The sequence below is a fragment of the Mobula hypostoma genome, chromosome 11 (genome assembly GCF_963921235.1).
Source record: "Mobula hypostoma chromosome 11, sMobHyp1.1, whole genome shotgun sequence".
NCBI lineage: Eukaryota > Metazoa > Chordata > Chondrichthyes > Myliobatiformes > Myliobatidae > Mobula > Mobula hypostoma.
In genome coordinates this window covers 73,705,118-73,726,716 of record NC_086107.1, presented here as the reverse complement: position 1 = coordinate 73,726,716, position 21,599 = coordinate 73,705,118, and the positions used below count along the sequence as shown (strand labels likewise).

The 21,599-nt window shown below is 44.7% G+C and overlaps 1 protein-coding gene across 1 annotated transcript in view; it reads right to left on the bottom strand.

Annotated features, from left to right (window-relative positions):
- Window positions 1-5,736: 5,736 nt before the first annotated feature.
- si:ch211-236l14.4 (SITS-binding protein) overlaps window positions 5,737-21,599 on the bottom strand; it is a 187,794-nt gene continuing 171,931 nt past the window's right edge. Inside the window, exon 10 of the mRNA XM_063062262.1 lies at window positions 5,737-7,737. Coding sequence (XP_062918332.1) covers window positions 7,516-7,737 — 222 coding nt within the window. The 3' untranslated portion in view covers window positions 5,737-7,515. The remainder of the gene's footprint in view (window positions 7,738-21,599) is intronic.

Sequence of the window (21,599 nt, the reverse complement as noted above, 5' to 3'; positions counted from 1 at the left end):
TATCCATTTGGGCCTACAGATGCTGATTCAGAAACAAGTGACTTTTGATATTTTTTTCTGATTTTGACTTTCAGGAAATTGTTTAGACCTTTGCCAGGGTGTCACAAAACGATTTGACACTAGCTGAAAAATTAGCCCACTGAACCAAATTAAAAGCCACTCTTCATCAGCTGGCAGAGATAACTGGAGTGTCAAACACTTGATACATCAGCAAGGTGAACTGTGAGAAGAATGGGCACTACACGAGGGACAACAGGGAACATCCCAAAAACCAAAGTAAGGATCCAGATGTTGAAAAGGCCCTCAATCAATTGTTTTCCATTGTAATTGAATGAGGTGTGTATGTCAGTGGATTAATGTTAAAAAAAAACAAATCAGAGAAAATAGTCAAGAAGCTGGGCTATGAAGATTTTAAAGCAACAGATGGTTGCTGGTGATAGTGCTGATGCTTTAAGTGCAGAAACTTGAGAAGCTACAAAACTCCCTGACTTGCTTCAAAAATTCTGTTCAGATGATATCTACACTGTCAATGAAAGAGGGCTTTTATGTTTTGTGCCACACCTGACGGTTCCCTTTGCTGCAAACATGCGACAACTATCAGGTTTAAAGAAAGGAATGGATCACATAACTGTGTTGTGCAAATATGTCAGGAACTGATCAAAAAAAAATTATTGGTTATAGGGAAAAGCGTTAAACCTCAACAATTTAAGGGACTAGAATGGATAGTTTACTAATTGAGTATGATGCTAATAAGCATGTGTGGATGCTTTCTGAAATTCTTAAGGAATGGCTGATGAGGTGGGATATTGAGCTATAGCTGAAATCAAGCAAAATTCTTCTGCTTGTTGACAATTGTGCAGCGCATCCTAATGTAGAATGTTTGAGAGACATCCATCTGGAATTTCTGCCTGCCAATCCATTATCCATGGAGCAGCCAATGGATATGGGAACCATAAACAAATTAAAGACGTTGTATTGCAGAAAGCTGATGAACCACATTCCTGAAGCAATTGAAAAAAATATTCTGGCATCTTCTTCAACAGCTAAGGAAGTGAGTGCAAGGTTAACCTTTTACAGGCAGTACAGCTTGTCATTGATAGCTGGCAAGAATTCTGAACTATTTCACTCACTGCAGTTTCAAGCATCCCGGCTTAGAGTGAAAATGATTTTACTACTTCAGCAAGTTGGGAACTATGCAGAATGAAGGTATTAACAACCATCTTGAATGTTACAATGAAAATAAAGATCTGAGAGATGCAATAATCAAAAACACTAAGGTGGGGAATATAAAAATGAGGAAAGTGATGAGGATGTCACAATTAAACCCGAGCTAGTGAGTGCTAGTAAAATTATTGTTGGATTATGACAATACTTCATGCTGGAATGAAATACACCAATGTACTAGGTATCTACATTGATTTTGTTCATTTACAGTTAAAGGAACATGCCAGCATACACTGGATGAATTCCTCCTTTGGTAGCTATTGCAAACTATACAGTTTTATAGTACTGTAGTAATATTTAAATACATAATTTGTTACTCAGTTAAATGGTAGTTTATCTTCTTTATACCTTTTTTAATTATTTCCATGAAACTTCAGATTATTGGGGCAGTCGCCTAACTGGGCCAAAATGTACTGGTCCTAGTTTGTCCCAGTTAACTGGAATCTGCTGTATGTATGCAATCTGGGAGTTATAGAAACATAGAAACATAGAAAATAGGTGCAGGAGTAGGCCATTCAGCCCTTCGAGCCTGCACCGCCATTTATTATGATCATGGCTGATCATCCGACTCAGAACCCCGCCCCAGCCTTCCCTCCATACCCCCTGACCCCCCTAGCCACAAGGGCCATATAGAATGATATCAGTGCAATGTTATGGATTCTATACAGGCAAGGTTCTTAAACAGTGAACCCTTCGACTAATTCCTGGAATTATTCCACTGCATACAATAGCTAAGATTTTTTAATATTAATTGGATTAAAGATAAGAAAGATCTTTTACAGTCTGCTAGTAACACCAGAAAAATGTTATATGCAGTATCTGGACATGGGCTTCACTTGGCAGTCGCTAGGATCAAACTTCTAATGAGAGCAAAGGAATTCCTTATTTTCTGTTATCCCAGAGTTCCAGCAGAGGATCCCATTTCACTGTCTCAACCTAACAAGGAGCTTCATTTCCACAATTGATAGCTACTTTGAGTCAATGGATTGGACAATATTCAGGCACTCAACTTAGAATCTGAATGAATATGGCACAGTTGTCGCCAACTTTATCAAGATCTGAGCGAATGAGTGTGAGCCTTTGAGAACATATGGGATGTACCCAAACCAAAAGATATGGATGAACCAGGAGAGTCATAGTCTGCTGAGGGCTAGATGGTATGGCATTCAAAACCCATGATTCAGAGCTATACTAGAAATCCAGGTACGACCTATAAAGGATATTTTAAGGCTGAGAAAACAATTCCAATTGAAGTTAGAGAGAGAATCAGATGCATGTCAGTTCTGGCAAGGTTTGTAGGCCACTACTTCCCACAAGGTAAAACGCAACAGCATGAATGGCTGAGATGCCTTCACTACCAGATGAGCTCAACACCTTTTAAGTATGCTTTGAAAGGAGAATAAAACGCCTATATGAATCCCTGCAGAATCTCAGGGACAAGGGAATGGTGGATGAACTAAATAAATATTTTGCATCCATCTTCACTGTGGAAGACACTAGCAGAATGTCAGAAGTTTGAGAGTCTCAGAGGACAGAAATGATTGCATTCACTATTACTAGGGAGAGGGTCTTGGGAAGCTGAAAGGTCTGAAGGTGGATATGTCACCTGGACCACATGGACTACATTCAAGATCTGAAAGAGGTCACTGGGGAGATTGTGGCAGCATTAGTAGTGATCTTTCATAATCACTAGCTTCTGGCATGTAAAATTGCAAATGTCACTCCACACTTCAAGAAGGGAGGGAGGCAGAAGAAAGGAAATTACAGGCCAGTTAGCATGACTTCAATGGGTGGGAAGTATTTGGAGTTGATTGTTAAAGATGGAGTTTCAGGGTACTTGGAGGTACATGATAAAATAGGCCAAAGTCAGCATGGTTTAAATAAGGGAACATCTGGCCTGACAAATCTGTAAGGATTATTTGAGAAAATAACAAGCAGGATAGACAAAGAAGAATCAGAGGATGCTGTGTACTTTTCAGAAAGCATTTGACAAGGTGCTGCACATGAGTCTGCTTAACAAGATAAGAACCCTAGGTATTACAGGAAAGATACTAGCATGAATAGAGCATTGGTTGATTGGCAGGAGGCAAAGAGTGGGAATAAAGGGACCCTTTTCTGGTTGGCAGACATCAACTAGTGGTTTTCTGCCTGGGTCGGTGTTGGGCCTGTCTCTTTTTACATTATATGTCAATGATTTAGATTAACGAATTGATGGCGTTGTGGCCAAGTTTGTGGATGATAGAAGATAAGTGGAGGGGCAGGTAGTGTTGAGGAAGCAGGGAAGTTGCAGAGGACTTAGACAGGTTAGGAGAATGGGAAAAGAAGTGGTAGATGGAATACAGAGTCAGGAAGTATATGGCCATGTACATTGGTAGAAGGGACAAAAGCGTAGACTATGTTCTAATCAGGTAGAAAATTCAAAAATCCAAGGTGCAAAGGGACTAGCGAGTCCTTGTGTAGGGTTCGCTAAAGGTTAACTTGCAGGTTGAGTCAGTGGTGAGAAAGGCAAATGCAATTTTGGCATTCATTTTGAAAGGACTAGAATATAAAAGCAAAGATGTAATGCTGAGGCTTCATAAGGCCCTAGTGAGCCTCAGTACTGACAGCAGTTTTGTGCCTCTTATCTAAGAAAGGACATGCTGATATTGGAGAGGGTTCAGTAGAGGAGGCTCACAAGAATGATTCCGGGAATGAAAGGGTTATCATATGAGGAACGTTTAACAGCTTAGGGCCTGTACTCGCTGAATTTAGAAGGATGACGGGGGGAATCTCATTGAAACTATCAAATGTTGAAAGGTAAGTGAATGTGAAGAGGATGCTTCAAAGTGGGGGAATCCAGGTCCAGAAGACACAGCCTTGGAATAGAGGGCCATCCATTTATAACTGAGATGAGGAATTTCTTTACCCATAGAGTGGTAAATCTGTGGAATTTGTTGTCCAAAGCAGACAGGTCATTGGGTGTATTTATGACAGAGGTTGATAGATTGTTGATTAGTCAGGGGGTGAAAGGTTACAGGGAGATGGCAGGAGAATGGGGTTGAGAGGGATAATAAATCAGCCCTGATGAAATGGCAGACAGAGCAGACTCGATGGGCTAAATGACCTAGATGTGCTCCAATCTCTCATGTTCTTATGGACCCTGTGATCTCTGTCCCAGAGGCCAATATCAGAACATCTTTCAAGAGGGTTATTGTTGCTCCTTTCCACGCCTTGTGGCACATCGGGCAGCAACCTTACCATTTCTTTAGCAGTTTGTCTTTTTTTTTTAAATGAGGTTGAGTTGCTAGCTCGAAGCTCAGCCCAGCACATATGGAAAGCATGCAAGGAGCCAGCCAGATTTGAACCCGTGACCACTGGCCTCGAAGTCTGGTTCAGATCCCACTGCACCACCAGCCAGCTTCTTTCAAGAAGATGAACCCTTGCAAGGCATCAGGCTTTGGTGATGTACATGGTAGGGCATTAAAAACCTGTGCCAACCAACTGGCAGGTGTGTTCAAAGATAACTTTAATCTCTCACTGCTGTAGTTGAAAGTTCCCACTTGCTTCAAAAGTGCGGCAATCATACCAGTACCCAAGAGCAGGGTGAGCTGCCTCAACAACTACCACCCAGTTGTACTCACATCTACTGTGATGAAGTGCTTTGAGAAGTTGGTCATGGCCAGAATCAACTCTTGCCCAAGGACCTGACCCACTCTGGTTTGCCTACAGCCACAATAGATCTACAGCAAATACAACCTCACTGGCTCTCCACTCCGCCTTGGGACACCTGGGCAACAGAAACACCTACCTCAGACTGCCGTTTATTAACTACAGCTCAGGGCTCAACACAATCATACCCTCAGTTCTAATAAACAATCTGCAAAGCCTATGTCTCTGCAAGTGGAACCTTGGGAGACCACAGTCAGTGCAGTTAGGAAATAACGTCTCCTCTCTGACAGTTAACGCTGGCACACCTCAAGGAAGTGTGCTTAGCCTACTGCTCTGCTCTCTGTGCAGCAGGAATTCCACCCTGGGGCCAACAGACCCCTCAGTTAATGGTAAGATTCCGTGGCATAAAAAAGGTTGGTAACCCCTGCTCTACACCTATGACTATGTGGCGAGACACAGCTAACTTTGCCGATGACACAACTATTGTTGGCAGAACTTCTGATGATGATGATAAGGCATACAGGAGCGAGATAGATCAGCTGGTTGAGTGCTGTTGCAACAACAACTCTGCACTCAATGTTAGTAAGACCAAAGAATTGAATGTAGACTTCAGGAAAGGGAAGTCAGGGAAACACCCACCAGTCCTCACTGAGGCATCAGCAGTGGAAAGGGTGAGCAGTTTCAAGTACCTGGCCCTGAAGATCTAGCCTGAGTCCAACATATTGATGCAACACAGCAGCTATATTTCACTAGAAGTTTTAGGAGATTTGGTATGTCACCAAAGATTCTCGCAAATTTCTACAGGTGTACCCTGGCCAGCATTCCAGCTGGTTTTGTCACCATGTGGTATTGAGGGTCCACTGCATAGGATTGGAAAGAGCTGCAAACAGTTATAAACTCAGCCAGCTCCATCATGGGCACCAGCCTCCCAGCATCCAGGCCACCTTCAAAAGGCAATGCCTCAAGAAGGTGACACCCATCAGTACCGATCCCCATCACCCAGGACATGCCCTGTCCTCATTGCTACTACTGAGGAGGAGGTACAGGAGCTTAAAGGCACACACACAATGTTTCAACAACAGTTTCTTTCCCTCTGCCATGCCATCATATTTCGGAATGGTGAAAGAACCTATGAACTCTGTCTCAGTACTACTTATCTAATTTATATCGTAATTTATAGACTTTTCTTGCAATGTACCACTGCCGCAAAACAAATTTCACGACCTATGCCAGTGATATTAAACCTGATCCTGAAACCCCTCTGCAGGATGTTCTGCGTCAGCTCACCTTTGTCAGCATTTCTGCGTCACTGGAAGGCCAGCATTAACCACCCTTGAGGTAGTGGAGAACCATGTGGCCCTTCTGCTGAAGGTGCTTCCACAGTGTTCTTGGGAAGGGAGTCCACGGGATCTGACCTGACAATAATGTATCCCATGTTGCATGACTCTCAGTGAAATATGGAGATGGTGGTATTCCTCTATACTGCTGCCTATAACCAGATATGATGGGGAGAAGAGGAGTATAAATCTTTCAGACTGTGGGTATGGTGATGGTGAGGGCTCCTTGGCTGCAGTGCCACACACAGACACAGATGGATAAAAGCAGCTTGATACTGGGGTACTGGATAAGTAGTGTTACGAAATAATTCTAGACTCTACTGTTGACATAGACACACGTAACACATGACCTTTTTGCAGGGTAAAGTGTATCCATGCTGACTCTGCCTTGCAAGTATGTCATAGGACAGTGTAAAGACAGCTTTATTCTGTGTCTATCTTGTGCTGCCCTTGACCTGGGAGTATTTGATGTTACAGTGAAAAGAGAGCTTTCCTCTGTATCTAACCCATGCTGTCCTTGCCCTTGCAGTGTGTGGTAGGACGGTGAGGAGTCATGTGCTGACCCTCCCTTGGGAGTAGTTATGAGACAGTGTAGAGAGTTTGAATTTCTATCTGATCTGGGAGTACATTGTGTGATCTTGTTTCTGCCCTGTGATGTTGGATGGGGTGGCAAAGGGAGTCTAACTGTATGTCTTGTCCTGTGCTTTCCCTGCTGATGAGGGTGAGTGACTGAAATGGAGGTGTTTCATTTCTCAATAACATTTTTCTTTGTAAACTAAACATACTGTAAGCTACAGTTTTGCTATCTGAATGCCTGTGAAAAAAAAGTTAAAGACTATGGTGATCTGTGACTGTGCTGGCCCGGAATCGGGCCTGGTCCTGAACCAGAGCCTGGGTCTGTTCAAGCATGGGCCTAAACCTGAGCTTAAAACTGGATCTGAGCCCTAAACCAAGGTATGAGCCAGAGCTTGGCCTTAACCTTGTTTTGGACATGGGCCACTTCCTGTCCTGTACCTGATGAACACTCAGTTCAGCTATCACCAGTAAACAGTTCAGCCTCACAGGCAACATTAAGGCATGATTGTGGAAGGTTTGGGCCAGAGCTGCTGCACAAATTACAACAGGTGATGGAAGAGCCAGGTTTTGCACCATTCCCTTAGGGAGCTGGTGATCACAGACTGGGCTGTTCCTTTATCACAGTCCATTGATGGCACCTGCTGACACTTAAGACAGTGCAGGCAGCCAAGCTATTGTCAGTAGTGAAAGTCCTGTTGACTGTTCAAGAATGGTGAAGAACTTTGGTCCCTCAGTCCTGGGATGTTACTTGCTGGCTCTCTGCAGATGGTAGATCCCGGGACTCCTGTCTGATGAAAACTGCCACGTCAACCAGGGCCACGGGGTAGTCCTGCAACAGGGTGCCACCATCAAACACCTGTGCTGTATTCACATCTTTCCAGCGGTAGTTGCTTCCTGGTAGGTAGATGTTTCTATGGACTCTGCCCGGCTCCGTCACTGGTGCCACCAGTACCTATATGTGGGAAGCATACATGTTACAGAGTGGGCAGCACACGGCAGGAACCACACACACTTCCAGATATTTTCCCACAAAATGCAGCCATGCTGGAACTTCAGGCAAGGTTTTGTCCAAAACCAGAAATCAGAGGTAGATGCTGAGTAGTGTAAGGGACTTCTGATTGATGAGACTGTCGAGCACCCAGTTTTAACCTCTGAAGTCACCTTCACTTCTCTGCATGTGGAAGTATCATCAGTGTGGGGTTACTGGACAGCAGGCACTTGTGAGTGAGAGGTGAGCATAGCTGCAAGCTCTGTGGTCAAAACCTGACAGAATAGCCTCCTATCTATTACTGTCAGTCATAGAACATAGAACAGTACAGCACTGTACAGGTCCTTCGGCCCACAATGTTGTGCCGACCCTCAAACCCTGCCTCCCATATAAGCCCCCACCTTAAATTCTTCCATATACCTGTCTAGTAGTCTCTTAAACTTCACTAGTGTATCTGCCTCCACCACTGACTCAGGCAGTGCATTCCACGCACCAACCACTCTCTGAGTAAAAAACCTTCCTCTAATATCCCCCTTGAACTTCCCACCCCTTACCTTAAATCCATATCCTCTTGTGTTGAGCAGTGGTGCCCTGGGGAAGAGGCACTGGCTATCCACTCTATTTCTCTTATTATCTTGTACACCTCTATCATGTCTCCTCTCATCCTCCTTCTCTCCAAGGAGTAAAGCCTTAGCTCCCTTAATCTCTGATCATAATGCATACTCTCTAAACCAGGCAGCATCCTGCTAAATTTCCTCTGGACCCTTTCCAATGCTTCCACATCCTTCCTATAGTGAGGCGACTAGAACTGGACACAGTACTCCAAGTATGGCCTAACCACACATCGCGACTCTTAAACTTTATCCCTCGACTTATGAAAGCTCACATTCCATAAGCTTTCTTAACTACCCTATCTACCTGTGAGGCAACTTTCAGGGATCTGTGGACATGTACCCCCAAATCCCTCTGCTCCTCCACACTACCAAGTATCCTGCCATTTACTTTGTACTCTGCCTTGGAGTTTGTCCTTCCAAAGTGTACCACCTCACACTTTTCCAGGTTGAACTCCATCTGCCACTTCTCAGCCCACTTCTGCATCCTATCAATGTCTCTCTGCAATCTTTGACAATCATCTACACTAACTACAACACCACCAACTTTTGTGTCATCTGCAAACTTGCCAACCCACCCTTCTACCCCAACATCCAGGTCGTTAATAAAAATCGTGAAAAGTAGAGGTCCCAGAACAGATCCTTGTGGGACACCACTAGTCACAATCCTCCAATCTGAATGTACTCCCTCCACCATGACCCTCTGCCTTCTGCAGGAAAGCCAATTCTGAATCCACCTGGCCAAGTTGGCCTGGATCCCATACCTTCTGACTTTCTAAATAAGCCTACCATGTGGAACCTTATCAAATGCCCTACTAAAATCCATATAGATCACATCCACTGCACTACCCTCATCTATATGCCTGGTCACCTCCTCAAAGAACTCTATCAGGCTTGTTAGACACGATCTGCCCTTCACAAAGCCATGCTGACTGTCCCTGATCAGACCATGATTCTCTAAATGCCCATAGATCCTATCTCTAAGAATCTTTTCCAACAGCTTTCCCACCACAGACGTAAGGCTCACTGGTCTATAATTACACGGGCTATCCATCCTACCTATTTTGCACAAGAGGACAACATTCGCCCCCCTCCAATCATCTGGTACCATTCCCGTGGACAACAAGGACATAAAGATCCTAGCCATAGCTCAGCAATCTCTTCCCTCACCTCGTGGAGCAGCCTGGGGAATATTCCGTCAGGCCCCAGGGACTTATCTGTCCTTAACAACTCCAACACCTCCTCTCCCTTAATATCAACATGCCCCAGAACATCAACCTCACTCATATTGTCCTCACCATCATCAAGTTCCCTCTCATTGGTGAGTACCGAAGAGAAGTATTCATTGAGGACCTCACTCACTTCCACAGGCTCCAGGCACATCTTCCCATCTTTATCTCTAATCGGTCCTACCTTCAATCCTGTCATCCTTTTTTTTCTTCACATAGTTGAAGAATGCCTTGGGGTTTTCCTTTACCCTACTCACCAAGGCCTTCTCATGCCCTCTTCTTGCTCTTCTCAGCCCCTTCTTAAGCTCCTTTCTTGCTTCCCTATATTCCTCAATAGACCCATCTGATCCTTGCTTCCTAAACCTCATGTATGCTGCCTTCTTCCACCTGACTAGATTTTCCACCTCACTTGTCACCCATGGTTCCTTCACCCTACCATTCTTTATCTTCCTCACCGGGACAAATTTAACATCCTGCAAGAGAGCTCTAAACATCGACCACATGTCCATAGTACATTTCCCTGCAAAAATATCATCCCAATTCACACCCGCAAGTTCTAGCCTTATAGCCTCATAATTTGCCCTTCCCCAATTAAAAATTTTCCTGTCCTCTCTCTGGTTCTATCCTTTTCCATGATAATGCTAAAGGCCAGGGAGCGGTGGTCACTGTCCCCCAGATGCTCACCCACTGAGAGATCTGTGACCTGACCCGGTTCATTATCTAATACTAGATGTAGTATGGCATTCCCCCTGGTCGGCCTGTCCACATTCTGTGACAGGAATCCATCCTGGACACACTTAACAAACTCATCATCAAGTTCCCCATCATCATGCTGAAAATATCTTTATGCCTCAGTTTAGTTTGCAGCTAATCATCCATAGGGAGCACTGAGTTAATAACATGTCAGGTCATGTTCCAGTCTGTACTGAAAGCCACCACCTTACGCTCTTTACCCTCTCTCTCGTCCCCGCCATAATCTTGGTGCTCAGACTCCCACTGACACCCAATCATGGATAAGCCACGATTTTCTCCCATTTATTTAATTATTTATTTACAGATACAGCATGGAATATGCTCTTCCAGCCCAGGAACCCACCTAATAAACCCTAGCAACACACATCAAAGTTGCTGGTGAACGCAGCAGGCCAAGCAGCATCTATAGGAAGAGGCGCAGTCGACGTTTCAGGCCGAGACCCTTCGTCAGGACTAACTGAAGGAAGAGTGAGTAAGGGATTTGAAAGCTGGAGGGGGAGGGGGAAATCCAAAATGATAGGAGAAGACAGGAGGGGGAGGGATGGAGCCAAGAGCTGGACAATTGATTGGCAAAAGGGATACGAGAGGATTATGGGACAGGAGGTCTGGGAAGAAAGACAAGTGGGGGGGGACCCAGAGGATGGGCAAGGGGTATATTCAGAGGGACTGAGGGAGAAAAAGGAGAGTGAGAGAAAGAATGTGTGTATAAAAATAAATAACAGATGGGGTACGAGGAGGAGGTGGGGCATTAGCGGCAGTTAGAGAAGTCAATGTTCATGCCATCAGGTTGGAGGCTACCCAGACGGAATATAAGGTGTTGTTCCTCCAACCTGAGTGTGGCTTCATCTTTACAGTAGAGGAGGCCATGGATAGACATGTCAGAATGGGAATGGGATGTGGAATTAAAATGTGTGGCCACTGGGAGATCCTGCTTTCTCTGGCGGACAGAGCGTAGGTGTTCAGCAAAGCGGTCTCCCAGTCTGCGTCGGGTCTCGCCAATATATAAAAGGCCACATCGGGAGCACCGGACGCAGTATATCACCCCAGCCGACTCACAGGTGAAGCGTTGCCTCACCTGGAAGGACTGTTTGGGGCCCTGAATGGTGGTAAGGGAGGAAGTGTAAGGGCATGTGTAGCACTTGTTCTGCTTACACGGATAAGTGCCAGGAGGGAGATCAGTGGGGAGGGATGGGGGGTACGAATGGACAAGGGAGTCGCGTAGGAAGCGATCCCTGCGGAATGCAGAGAGAGGGGAGAGGGAAAAATGTGCTTAGTGGTGGGATCCTGTTGGAGGTGGTGGAAGTTACGGAGAATAATATGTTGGACCCGGAGGCTAGTGGGGTGGAAGGTGAGAACCAGGGGAACCCTATTCCTAGTGGGGTGGCGGGAGGATGGAGTGAGAGCAGATGTACGTGAAATGGGGGAGATGCGTTTAAGAGCAGAGTTGATAGTGGAGGAAGGGAAGCCCCTTTCTTTAAAAAAGGAAGACATCTCCCTCACCCTAGAATGAAAAGCCTCATCCTGAGAGCAGATGCGACGGAGACGGAGGAATTGCGAGAAGGGGATGGCGTTTTTGCAAGAGACAGGGTGAGAAGAGGAATAGTTCAGATAGCTCTGAGAGTCAGTAGGCTTATAGTAGACATCAGTGGATAAGCTGTCTCCAGAGACAGAGACAGAAAGATCTAGAAAGGGGAGGGAGGTGTCGGAAATGGACCAGGTAAACTTGAGGGCAGGGTGAAATTTGGAGGCAAAGTTAATAAAGTCAATGAGCTCTGCATGCGTGCAGGAAGCAGCACCAATGCAGTCGTCGATATAGTGAAGGAAAAGTGGGGGACAGGTACCAGAATAGGCATGGAACATAGATTGTTCCACAAACCCAACAAAAAGGCAGGCGTAGCTAGGACCCATACGGGTGCCCATAGCTACGCCTTTAGTTTGGAGGAAATGGGAGGAGCAAAAGGAGAAATTATTAAGAGTAAGGACTAATTCCGCTAGACGGAGCAGAGTGGTGGTAGAGGGGAATTGATTAGGTCTGGAATCCAAAAAGAAGCGTAGAGCTTTGAGACCTTCCTGATGGGGGATGAAAGTATATAGGGACTGGACATCCATGGTGAAAATAAAGCGGTGGGGGCCGGGGAACTTAAAATCATCAAAAAGTTTAAGAGCGTGAGAAGTGTCACGAACATAGGTAGGAAGGGATTGAACAAGGGGGGATAAAACCTGTCCAGTTATCACCTGTCCAGCTCTTGGCTCCATCCCTCCCCCTCTTGTCTTCTCCTATCATTTTGGATCTCCCCCTCCAACTTTCAAATCCCTTACTCACTCTTCCTTCAGTTAGTCCTGACGAAGGGTCTCAGCCTGAAATGTCGACTGCACCTCTTCCTAGAGATGCTGCCTGGCCTGCTGCGTTCACCAGCAACTTTTATGTGTGTTGCTTGAATTTCCAGCATCTGCAGAATTCCTGTTGTTTGCATTAATAAACCCTAGCCTAATCACAGAATAATTGACCTGCTAACCAGTACACCTTTGAACGGTGGGAGGGAACCAGAGCACCCAGAAGAAATCCACTTGCTCATGGGAAAGATGTTCAAGCTTCTTACAGTGGACACTGGAATTGATCTCCAAACTCCAATGCTAAGCTGTGATAGTGCACACTAACCACTATGCTACCATGGCAGCCGCCATAAACAAAATTATCGTCTTTAATCTTGGCCACAAATCTGTTCCCTAACTACTGAGTCCATCTTCTCTTTGATAACAGTCACAGGCTGAATCAGGCTGATTACAGTCTTTCGGCTTCTGACCCTACACCCTTTACACCAAGAAAACTGGCTAGTTCAGTTATCCATATCTGACTCATCAAATGCTGAGACTTTTACCATGTTTCTGTTCCCTCGGTGCTGTTTCATTCTTCGCTGTCTGGGCTCACCTCTCTTCCATCACCCCATCAGATCACCCAGAACTCTACCGGCAATGCCTCAATTTCCACGTAAGCAGCACCCTGTGCTCACTGTCCGACCAAGCAATGCCCTCCAACTCCAAGCGTTGAGTCTAGTTTTCAGATTTAGACGACAAGACATAGGAGCAGAATTAGGCCATTCACCCCATAGAGTCTGCTCCACCATTCCATCGTGGCTGATCCTGGATCCCACTCACCATATCCTTTGATGCCCTGACCAATCAGGAAACAATCAACTTCCGCTTTAAATATCCTACGGACTTGGCCTCCACTGCAGTCTATGGCAGAGCTTCCCACAGATTCACCACTCTTAGGCTAAAAAAATTCCTCCTTACTTCTGTTCTAAAGGCTCACCCCTCAATTTTGAGACTGTGCCCTCTAGTTCTGGATACCTCCACCAGAGGAAACATCTGTCCACATCTATCCTGTCTAGTCTTTTCAACATTCAGTAGGTTTCAAGGAGGTCCCCTGGCATTCTTCTAAATTCCAGTGCGTACAGGCCCAAAGATGCCAAACGCTCTTCATATGTTAACCCCTTCATTCCTGGAACCATCCTCGCAAACCCCATCTGGACTCTTTCCATCCTTTCTGAGATACAGACCCAAAACTGTTGACAATACTCCAAGTGTGGCCTGCCTAGTGTCTTTTAAAGGGTTAGGCATTATCTCCTTGCTTTTATATTCTACTTCCCTTGAAATAAATGGCAACACTGTATTTGCCTCTTTACCACAGACTCAACCTGTAAATTAACCTTCTGGGAGTCTTGCATGAGGACACCCAAGTCCCTCTGCACCTCTGATGCTTGAATTTTCTCCCCATTTAGATAACAGTCCACACTATTGTTCCTTTTACCAAAATGCATTATCATACATTTCTTGACACTATATTGCCCAAGTCCTTCTGCAATCACATTGCTTCCTCAGCACTACCTACCCTCCACCTATCCTCATATCATCCCCAAGCCATAAAGCCATCAGTTCCATTATCCAAATCATTAAACAAAAAATGTGCAAAATGGCAGTCCCAATACTGACCCCTGACGAACACCTCTAGTCACTGGCAGCCAACCAGAAAAGACTCCCTTTATTCCCACTCACTGCCTCCTGCCTGTCAGCCATTCCTCTATCCATGCCAGTATTTTTCCTGTACGCCATAGAATTTTAGCTTGTTCAGCAGCCTCACGTATGGCACCTTATCAAATGCCATCTGAAAATCCAATAAATGACATTCACTCCCTCTCTTTTGTCCACCCCGCTTGTTACTTACTCAAAGAACTCTAACAGATTTGTCAGGCAAGATTTCCCTGCAGAAACCATGCTGACTTTGACTTATTTTATCATTAGTCTCCAAGTACCCCAATACCTCATTCTTAATAATAGACTCCAACACTTTCCCAACCACTGAGATTACGCTAAATGCCTATAATTTCTTTTCGTTTGCCTTCCTTCCTTCTTAAAGAGTGGATGACATTTGTAATTTTCCAGTCCTCCAGGACCATGCCAGAATTAACTGATTCTTGAAAGATCATGACTAGTGCATGTATTATCTCCTCAGCAACCTTTCTCAGGACTCTGGGATGTAGTCCATCCAGTCCAGGTGACTTAAGGCCTTTAAGTTTGCCTAGCGGGTAGTGCTGAGGAAACAAAAAGCCTGCAGAGAGACTTAGATAGTTTAGGGGAATGGGCAAAGAAGTGGCAAATGAAATACAATGTTGGAAAGTGTATGGTCAATAGACAATAGGTGCAGGAGTAGGCTATTCAGCCCTTCGAGCCAGCACCACCATTCACAGTGATCATGGCTGATCATCCACAATCAGTACCCTTTTCCTGCCTTCTCCCCAGATCCCTTCACTCCGCTATCTTTAAGAGCTCTATCTAACTCTTTTTTGAAAGAATCTGGAGAATTGGCCTCCACTCCCTTCTGAGGCAGAGCATTCCACAGAACCACAACCCTCTGTGTGAAAAAGTTTTTCCTCAACTCCATTCTAAATTGTCTACCCCTTATTCTTAAACTGTGGCCTCTGGTTCTGGACTTCCCCAACATCGGGAACATGTTTCCTGCCTCTAGCGTGTCCAATCCCTTAATAATCTTATATGTTTCAATCAGATCCCCTCTCATCCTTCTAAATTCCAGTGTGTACAACCCCAGTCGCTCCAATCTTTCAACATATGACAGTCCCACCCTCCCGGGAATTAACCTCGTGAACCTACGCTGCACTCCCTCAATAGCTAGAATGTCCTTCCTCAAATTTGGAGACCAAAACTGTACATACTATTCCAGGTGTGGTCTCACCAGGGCCCTGTACAGCTGCAGAAGGACCTCTTTGCTCCTATACTCAATTCCCCTTGTTATGAAGGCCAGCATGTCATTAGCTTTCTTCACTGTCTGCTGTTACCTGCATGCTTACTTTCAGTGACTGATGAACAAGGACACCTAGAACTCATTGTACTTCCCCTTTTCCTAACTTGACACCATTCAGATAGTAATCTGCCTTCCTGTTCTTCCCACCAATGTGGATAACCTCACATTTATCCACATTAAACTGCATCTTCCATGCATCTGCCCACTCACCCAATCTGTCCAAGTCACCCTGCAGTCTCATAACATCCTCCTCACATTTCACACTGCCACCCAGCTTTGTGTCATCTGCAAATTTGCTAATGTTACTTTTAATCCCTTCATCTAAATCATTAATGTATATTGTAAATAGCTGCGGTCCCAGCACCGAGCCTTGCGGTACCCCACTAGTCACTGACTACAATTCTGAAAAGGACCCATTAATCCCTACTCTTTGTTTCCTGTCTGCAACCAATTTTCTATCCATGTCAGTACCCTACCCCCAATACCATGTGCTCTAATTTTGCCCACTATTCTCCTATGTGGGACCTTATCAACAGCTTTCTGAAGTCCAGGTACACTACATCCACTGGCTTTCCCATGTCCATTTTCATAGTTACATTCTCAAAAAATTCCAGAAGATTAGTCAAGCATGATTTCCCCTTCGTAAATCCATGCTGACTCGGACCTATCCTGCCACTGCTATCCAAATATGCTGCTATTTCATCTTTTATAATTGATTCCAGCATCTTCCCCACCACTGATGTCAGGCCAACCGGTCTATAATTGCCTGTTTTCTCTCTCCCTCCTTTCTTAAAAAGTGGGATAACATTAGCTACCCTCCAATCCGTAGGAACTGATCCTGAGTCTATAGAACATTGGAAAATGATTATCAATGCATCCACGATTTCTAGAGCCAGCTCCTTAAGTACCCTGAGATGTAGACCATCAGGCGCTGGGGATTTAACAACCTTCGGTCCCATCAGTTTACCCAACACCATTTTCTGCCTGATGCGAATTTCCTTCAGTTCCTCTGTTACCCTAGGTCCTCTGGCCATTATTACATCTGGGAGAGTGTTTGTGTCTTCCCTAGTGAAGACAGATCCAAAGTACCTGTTCAGCTCGTCTGCCATTTCCTTGCTCCCCATAATAATTTCACCCGTTTCTGTCTTCAAGGGCCCAACTTTGGTCTTAACTAATTATTTCCTCTTCACATACCTAAAGAAGCTTTTACTGTCGTCCTTTATATTGTTGGCTAGCTTACCTTCGTATCTCATCTTTTCCCCCTATATTGCCTTTTTAGTTATCTTCTGTTGCTCCTCAAAAGTCTCCCAATCCTCTGGCTTCCCACTCATCCTTGCTATGTTATACTGCCTCTCTTTTATTTTTATACTGTCCTCGACTTCCCTTGTCATCCACGGTCGCCCCTTACTCCCCTTAGAATCTTTCTTCCTCTTTGGAATGAACTGATCCTGCACCTTCTGTATTATTCCCAGAAATACCTGCCATTGTTGTTCCATTGTCATCCCTGCTAGAGTATCTTTCCAGTCAACTTTTGCCAGCTCCTCCCTCATGTGTCCATAGACCCCTTTGTTCAACTGCAATACTGACACTTCCGATCTTCCCTTCTCCCTCTCAAATTGTAGATTAAAACTTATCATATTATGGTCACTACCTCCTAATGGCCCCTTTACCTCGAGTTCCCTTATCAAATCTGACTCATTACACAACGCTGAATCCAGAATTGCCTTCTCCCTGGTAGGCTGTAATACAAGCTGCTCTAAGAATCCATCTCTGAGGCATTCCACAAACTCCCTTTCTTGGGGTTCCAGTACCAACCTGATTTTCCCAGTCTACCCGCATGTTAAAATCCCCCATAACAACCGTAGAATTACCTTTACGACATGCCAATTTTAACTCTTGATTTAACTTGCACCCTATATCCAGGCTACTGTTTGGGGCCTGTAGATAACTCCCATCAGGGTCTTTTTGCCCTTACAGACTCTCAGTTCTATCCATACTGACTCTACATCTCCTGATTCTATGTCACCCCTCGCAAGTGACTGAATTTCATTCCTCACCAACAGAGCCACCCCACCCCCTCTGCCAACCTGTCTGTCCTTTTGATAGGATGTATATCCCTGAATATTCATTTCCCAGCCCTGGTCCTCTTGCAGCCATGTCTCTGTTATTCCCACAACATCACACTTGCCAATTTCCAACTGAGCCTCAAGCTCATCCACTTCATTTCTTATACTCCGTGCATTCATATATAATACTTTTAATCCTTTTAAAGTAATACTTTTACTCCCCTCACCTTTCACATAGATTCCTATTGCACTTGGCCATACTCTCCGATCCCTTCCTGACCTTTCTGCCCCTTTAATTCTGTTGTCCTTCTTAACTTTTCTTATTTTCTCTTTCCCTTTAACTCCATCCTTATATTTCCAGTTCATCCCCCACCTCACCTCCACTACTTAGTTTAAACACACCCATGTAGCAGTGGGAAACCTGCCTGCCAGAACGCTGGTCCCCCGTCTGTTAAGGTGCAACCCGCCCCTTCTGTACAATTCATCCTTACCCCAAAACAGATCCCAGTGGTCCAAGAATCTAAATCCCTGCCTCCCGCACCAACTCCTCAGCCACACATTCAGATCCCCTATCTCCCTGTTCCTGCCCTCTCCAGCATGAGGAACTGGAAGCAAACCGGAGATAACCACCCTGGAGGTCCTGCTTTTCAGCCTTCTTCCGAGTTCTCTGAAGTCACACTGCAAAATGTCTCTCATCTTCTTCCTGACATCATTTGTGCCAACATGCACCACCACCTCCGGCTGATCACCTTCTCCCCTGAGGATGCCCTGCAATCGGTCCGTGATGTCCTGGATCCTGGCACCAGGGAGGCAACACACCATCCTTAAATCCCGCCTGTTGCCACAGAAACCCCTTTCTGTACTTCTCACTGTGGAGTCCCCTACTACCACGGCTCTGCCTGACGTCTGTCTCCTCGGCTTTATTTCAGCAGCAATTTTTGACTCAATTTTTGGTCATGCACTTTGGTGGAAGAAATAAACGGGCAGACTATTATTTAGATGGGGAGAGAATTCAAAATGCAGAGATGCAAAGGGACTTGGGAGTCCTTGTGCAAGATACCCGAAAGGTTAACCTCCAGGTTGAGTTGATTGTGAAGAAGGCAAATGCAATGTTGGCATTCATTTCTTGAGGTATAGAATATAAGAGCAGGAATGTGATGTTGAGGCTCTATAAGGCACTCGTGAGACCACACTTGGAGTATTGTGTGCAGTTTTGGGCTCCTTATTTTAGAAAGGGATATACTGACTTTGGAGAGGGTTCAGAGAAGATTCACAAGAATGATTCCAGGAATGAAAGGGTTACCGTATGAGGAATGTCTGGCAGCTCTTGGGCTATATTCCCTGGAGTTCAGGAGAATGAGGGGGGATCTCATAGAAACATTCCGAATGGTAAAAGACCTGAACAGATTAGATATGGCAAAGTTACTTCCCATGGTAGAGGATTCTAGGACAAGAGGACACGACTTCAGGATTGAAGGACGTCTGTTTAGAACTGAGATGCAGAGAAATTACTTTAGTCAGAGGGTGGTAAATCCGTGGAATTTGTTGCCTCGAGCAGCTGTGGAAGCCAAGTCATTGGGTGTATTTAAGGCAGAGATAGATAGGTTCTTGATTAGCCAGGGCATCAAAGGGTATGGGGTGAAGGCAGGGAAGTGGGGATGACTGGAACAATTGAATCAGCCCATGATTGAATGGTGGAGCAGACTCGATGGGCCGAATGGCCTACTTCTGCTCCTGTATCTTACGGTCTTATTTTTTCCTTTGTTATAGCAATAGCACTCACTCTTGCTCCCTGACACTCATGGACCTCTGGCACACTGCTAGCATCTTCCACGGTGAAGACTGATGCAAAGTACCCATTAAGTTCATCTGTCATTTCTATGTTCCCCATTACTACCTCAACAGCATCATTTTCCAGTGGTCCAACATCAACTCTTACCTCCCTTTTACTCTTTATATAACTGAAAAAACTTTTAGTATCCTGCTTTATATTATTGCCTAGATTGTCCTCTTATTTCACCTTTTCCCTTCTTATAGTTTTTTTAAGTTGCCTTTTGTTGGATTTTAAAACCTTCCCAATCATCCAACTTCCCTCTCACTTTTACTACCTTATCTGCCCTTTCCTTGGCTTTTATACAGTTCTCAACTTCCCTTGTCAGCCACGGTTGCCTAGCCCTGCCATTTGAGAACAACTTCTACTGTGGGACAATATCTATCCTGCGCCTTTTGAACTATTCCCAGAAACTTCAGCCATCTCTACTCTGCCGTCATCCCCACCAGTATCTCCCTCCAATCCACCTGGACAAGCTCCTCTCTCATGCCTCTGTAATTCCCTTTATTCCATTGCAATGCTGATATATGTGACTTATGCTTCTCCCTTTCAAATTGCATATGAAGTCAATCATATTACGATCACTGCCTCCTTAGGATTCCTTTACATTAAACTGTGTTGGCGGGTGGTCAAGTGGTTAAGGCGTTGGTCTAGTGATCTGAAGGTCGCTAGTTCGACCCTCAGCTGAGGAAGCGTGTTGTGTCCTTGAGCAAGGCACTTAACCAGACATTGCTCTGCGATGACACCAGTGCCAAGCTGTATCGGCCCCACTGCCCTTTCCTCGGACAACATCGGTGGCGTGGAGAGGGGAGAATTGCAGCATGGGCAACTGCTGGTCTTCCATACAACCTTGCCCAGGACTGCACCCTGGAAACCTTCCAAGGCGCAAATCTATGGTTCACAAGTCTAACGGATGCCTATAAAACATTAAACTCCCTAATAAGATCTGGGTTATTACACAACACCTAATCTAAGATAGCCTTTCCCCGAGTAGGCTCAAGCACAAGCTGCTCTTAAAAGCCATCTCATAGGCATTCAACAAATTCCCTCTCTTGTGATCTGACACCAACCTGATTTTCCCAATCCCCCTGCATATTGAAGTCCCCCATTACAATTGTGATATTACCTTTATTTTCCAGCTCCCTTTGCAATCTCAACCCCACATTTTGGCTACTATCATCATCATCATCATCAGGTGCCATGCCCAGTTTGGGCTTTGACTGCCATGACCCACACACTCCTGTTTCGGGTCAAGTGGATCAATTCATTGGTATTCATTTCTAGTTCTCTGGCTGCTGTCTGCATCATCATTTGTCTTTGTCTTCCTCTTGCTTTCTTCCCTTCAATCTTTCCCATAATTACTGTGCATTCTAACTCCTCTTTCCTAATCACATGTCCAATGAAGTTACGTTGCCTTTTCATGATATCATACATTATTTCTCTTTTTGTGTTTGCTCTGTTCATGACATCCTCGTTAGATATTTGTTTCGTCCATGATATTTTTTGCATCCTCCTCAAAAACCATATCTCTGCTGCTTCAATTCATTTCCTCATGTTACTAGAAATTGTCCAACATCCTGAGTCATATAACATAACTAGGTAAATGTAACATTTCAGTACTCTGAGGTGGGTTGTTATGCCTAGTTTAGTATTGGTCAGTATATGCTTCATTCTCGTAAAGGTGTCTTTTGCCATCCCTATTCTTCTTTTGATGTCCAAGTCGCACCTGCCATCTGATGTCATCCAGCTTTCTAAGTAGCAAAAGTTCTGTACTTGTTTTATGTCTTCCCTGTTTATTCTCAGCCTGCAGATAGGATTCTCCTTCTTTTTGGATATCACCATACAGTCTGTCTTTTTGCAAATGATAGATAAACCCATTTTTGCACTTTCTTCAACAAAAATATCAATTAAGTTTTGTAGTTCTTCCTCCTTACTTGTAATTAACACAGTGTCATCTGCATAATCTGAAATTACTATATGGAGGCCTATATATGATTTCCATAATGTTTTCTCTTA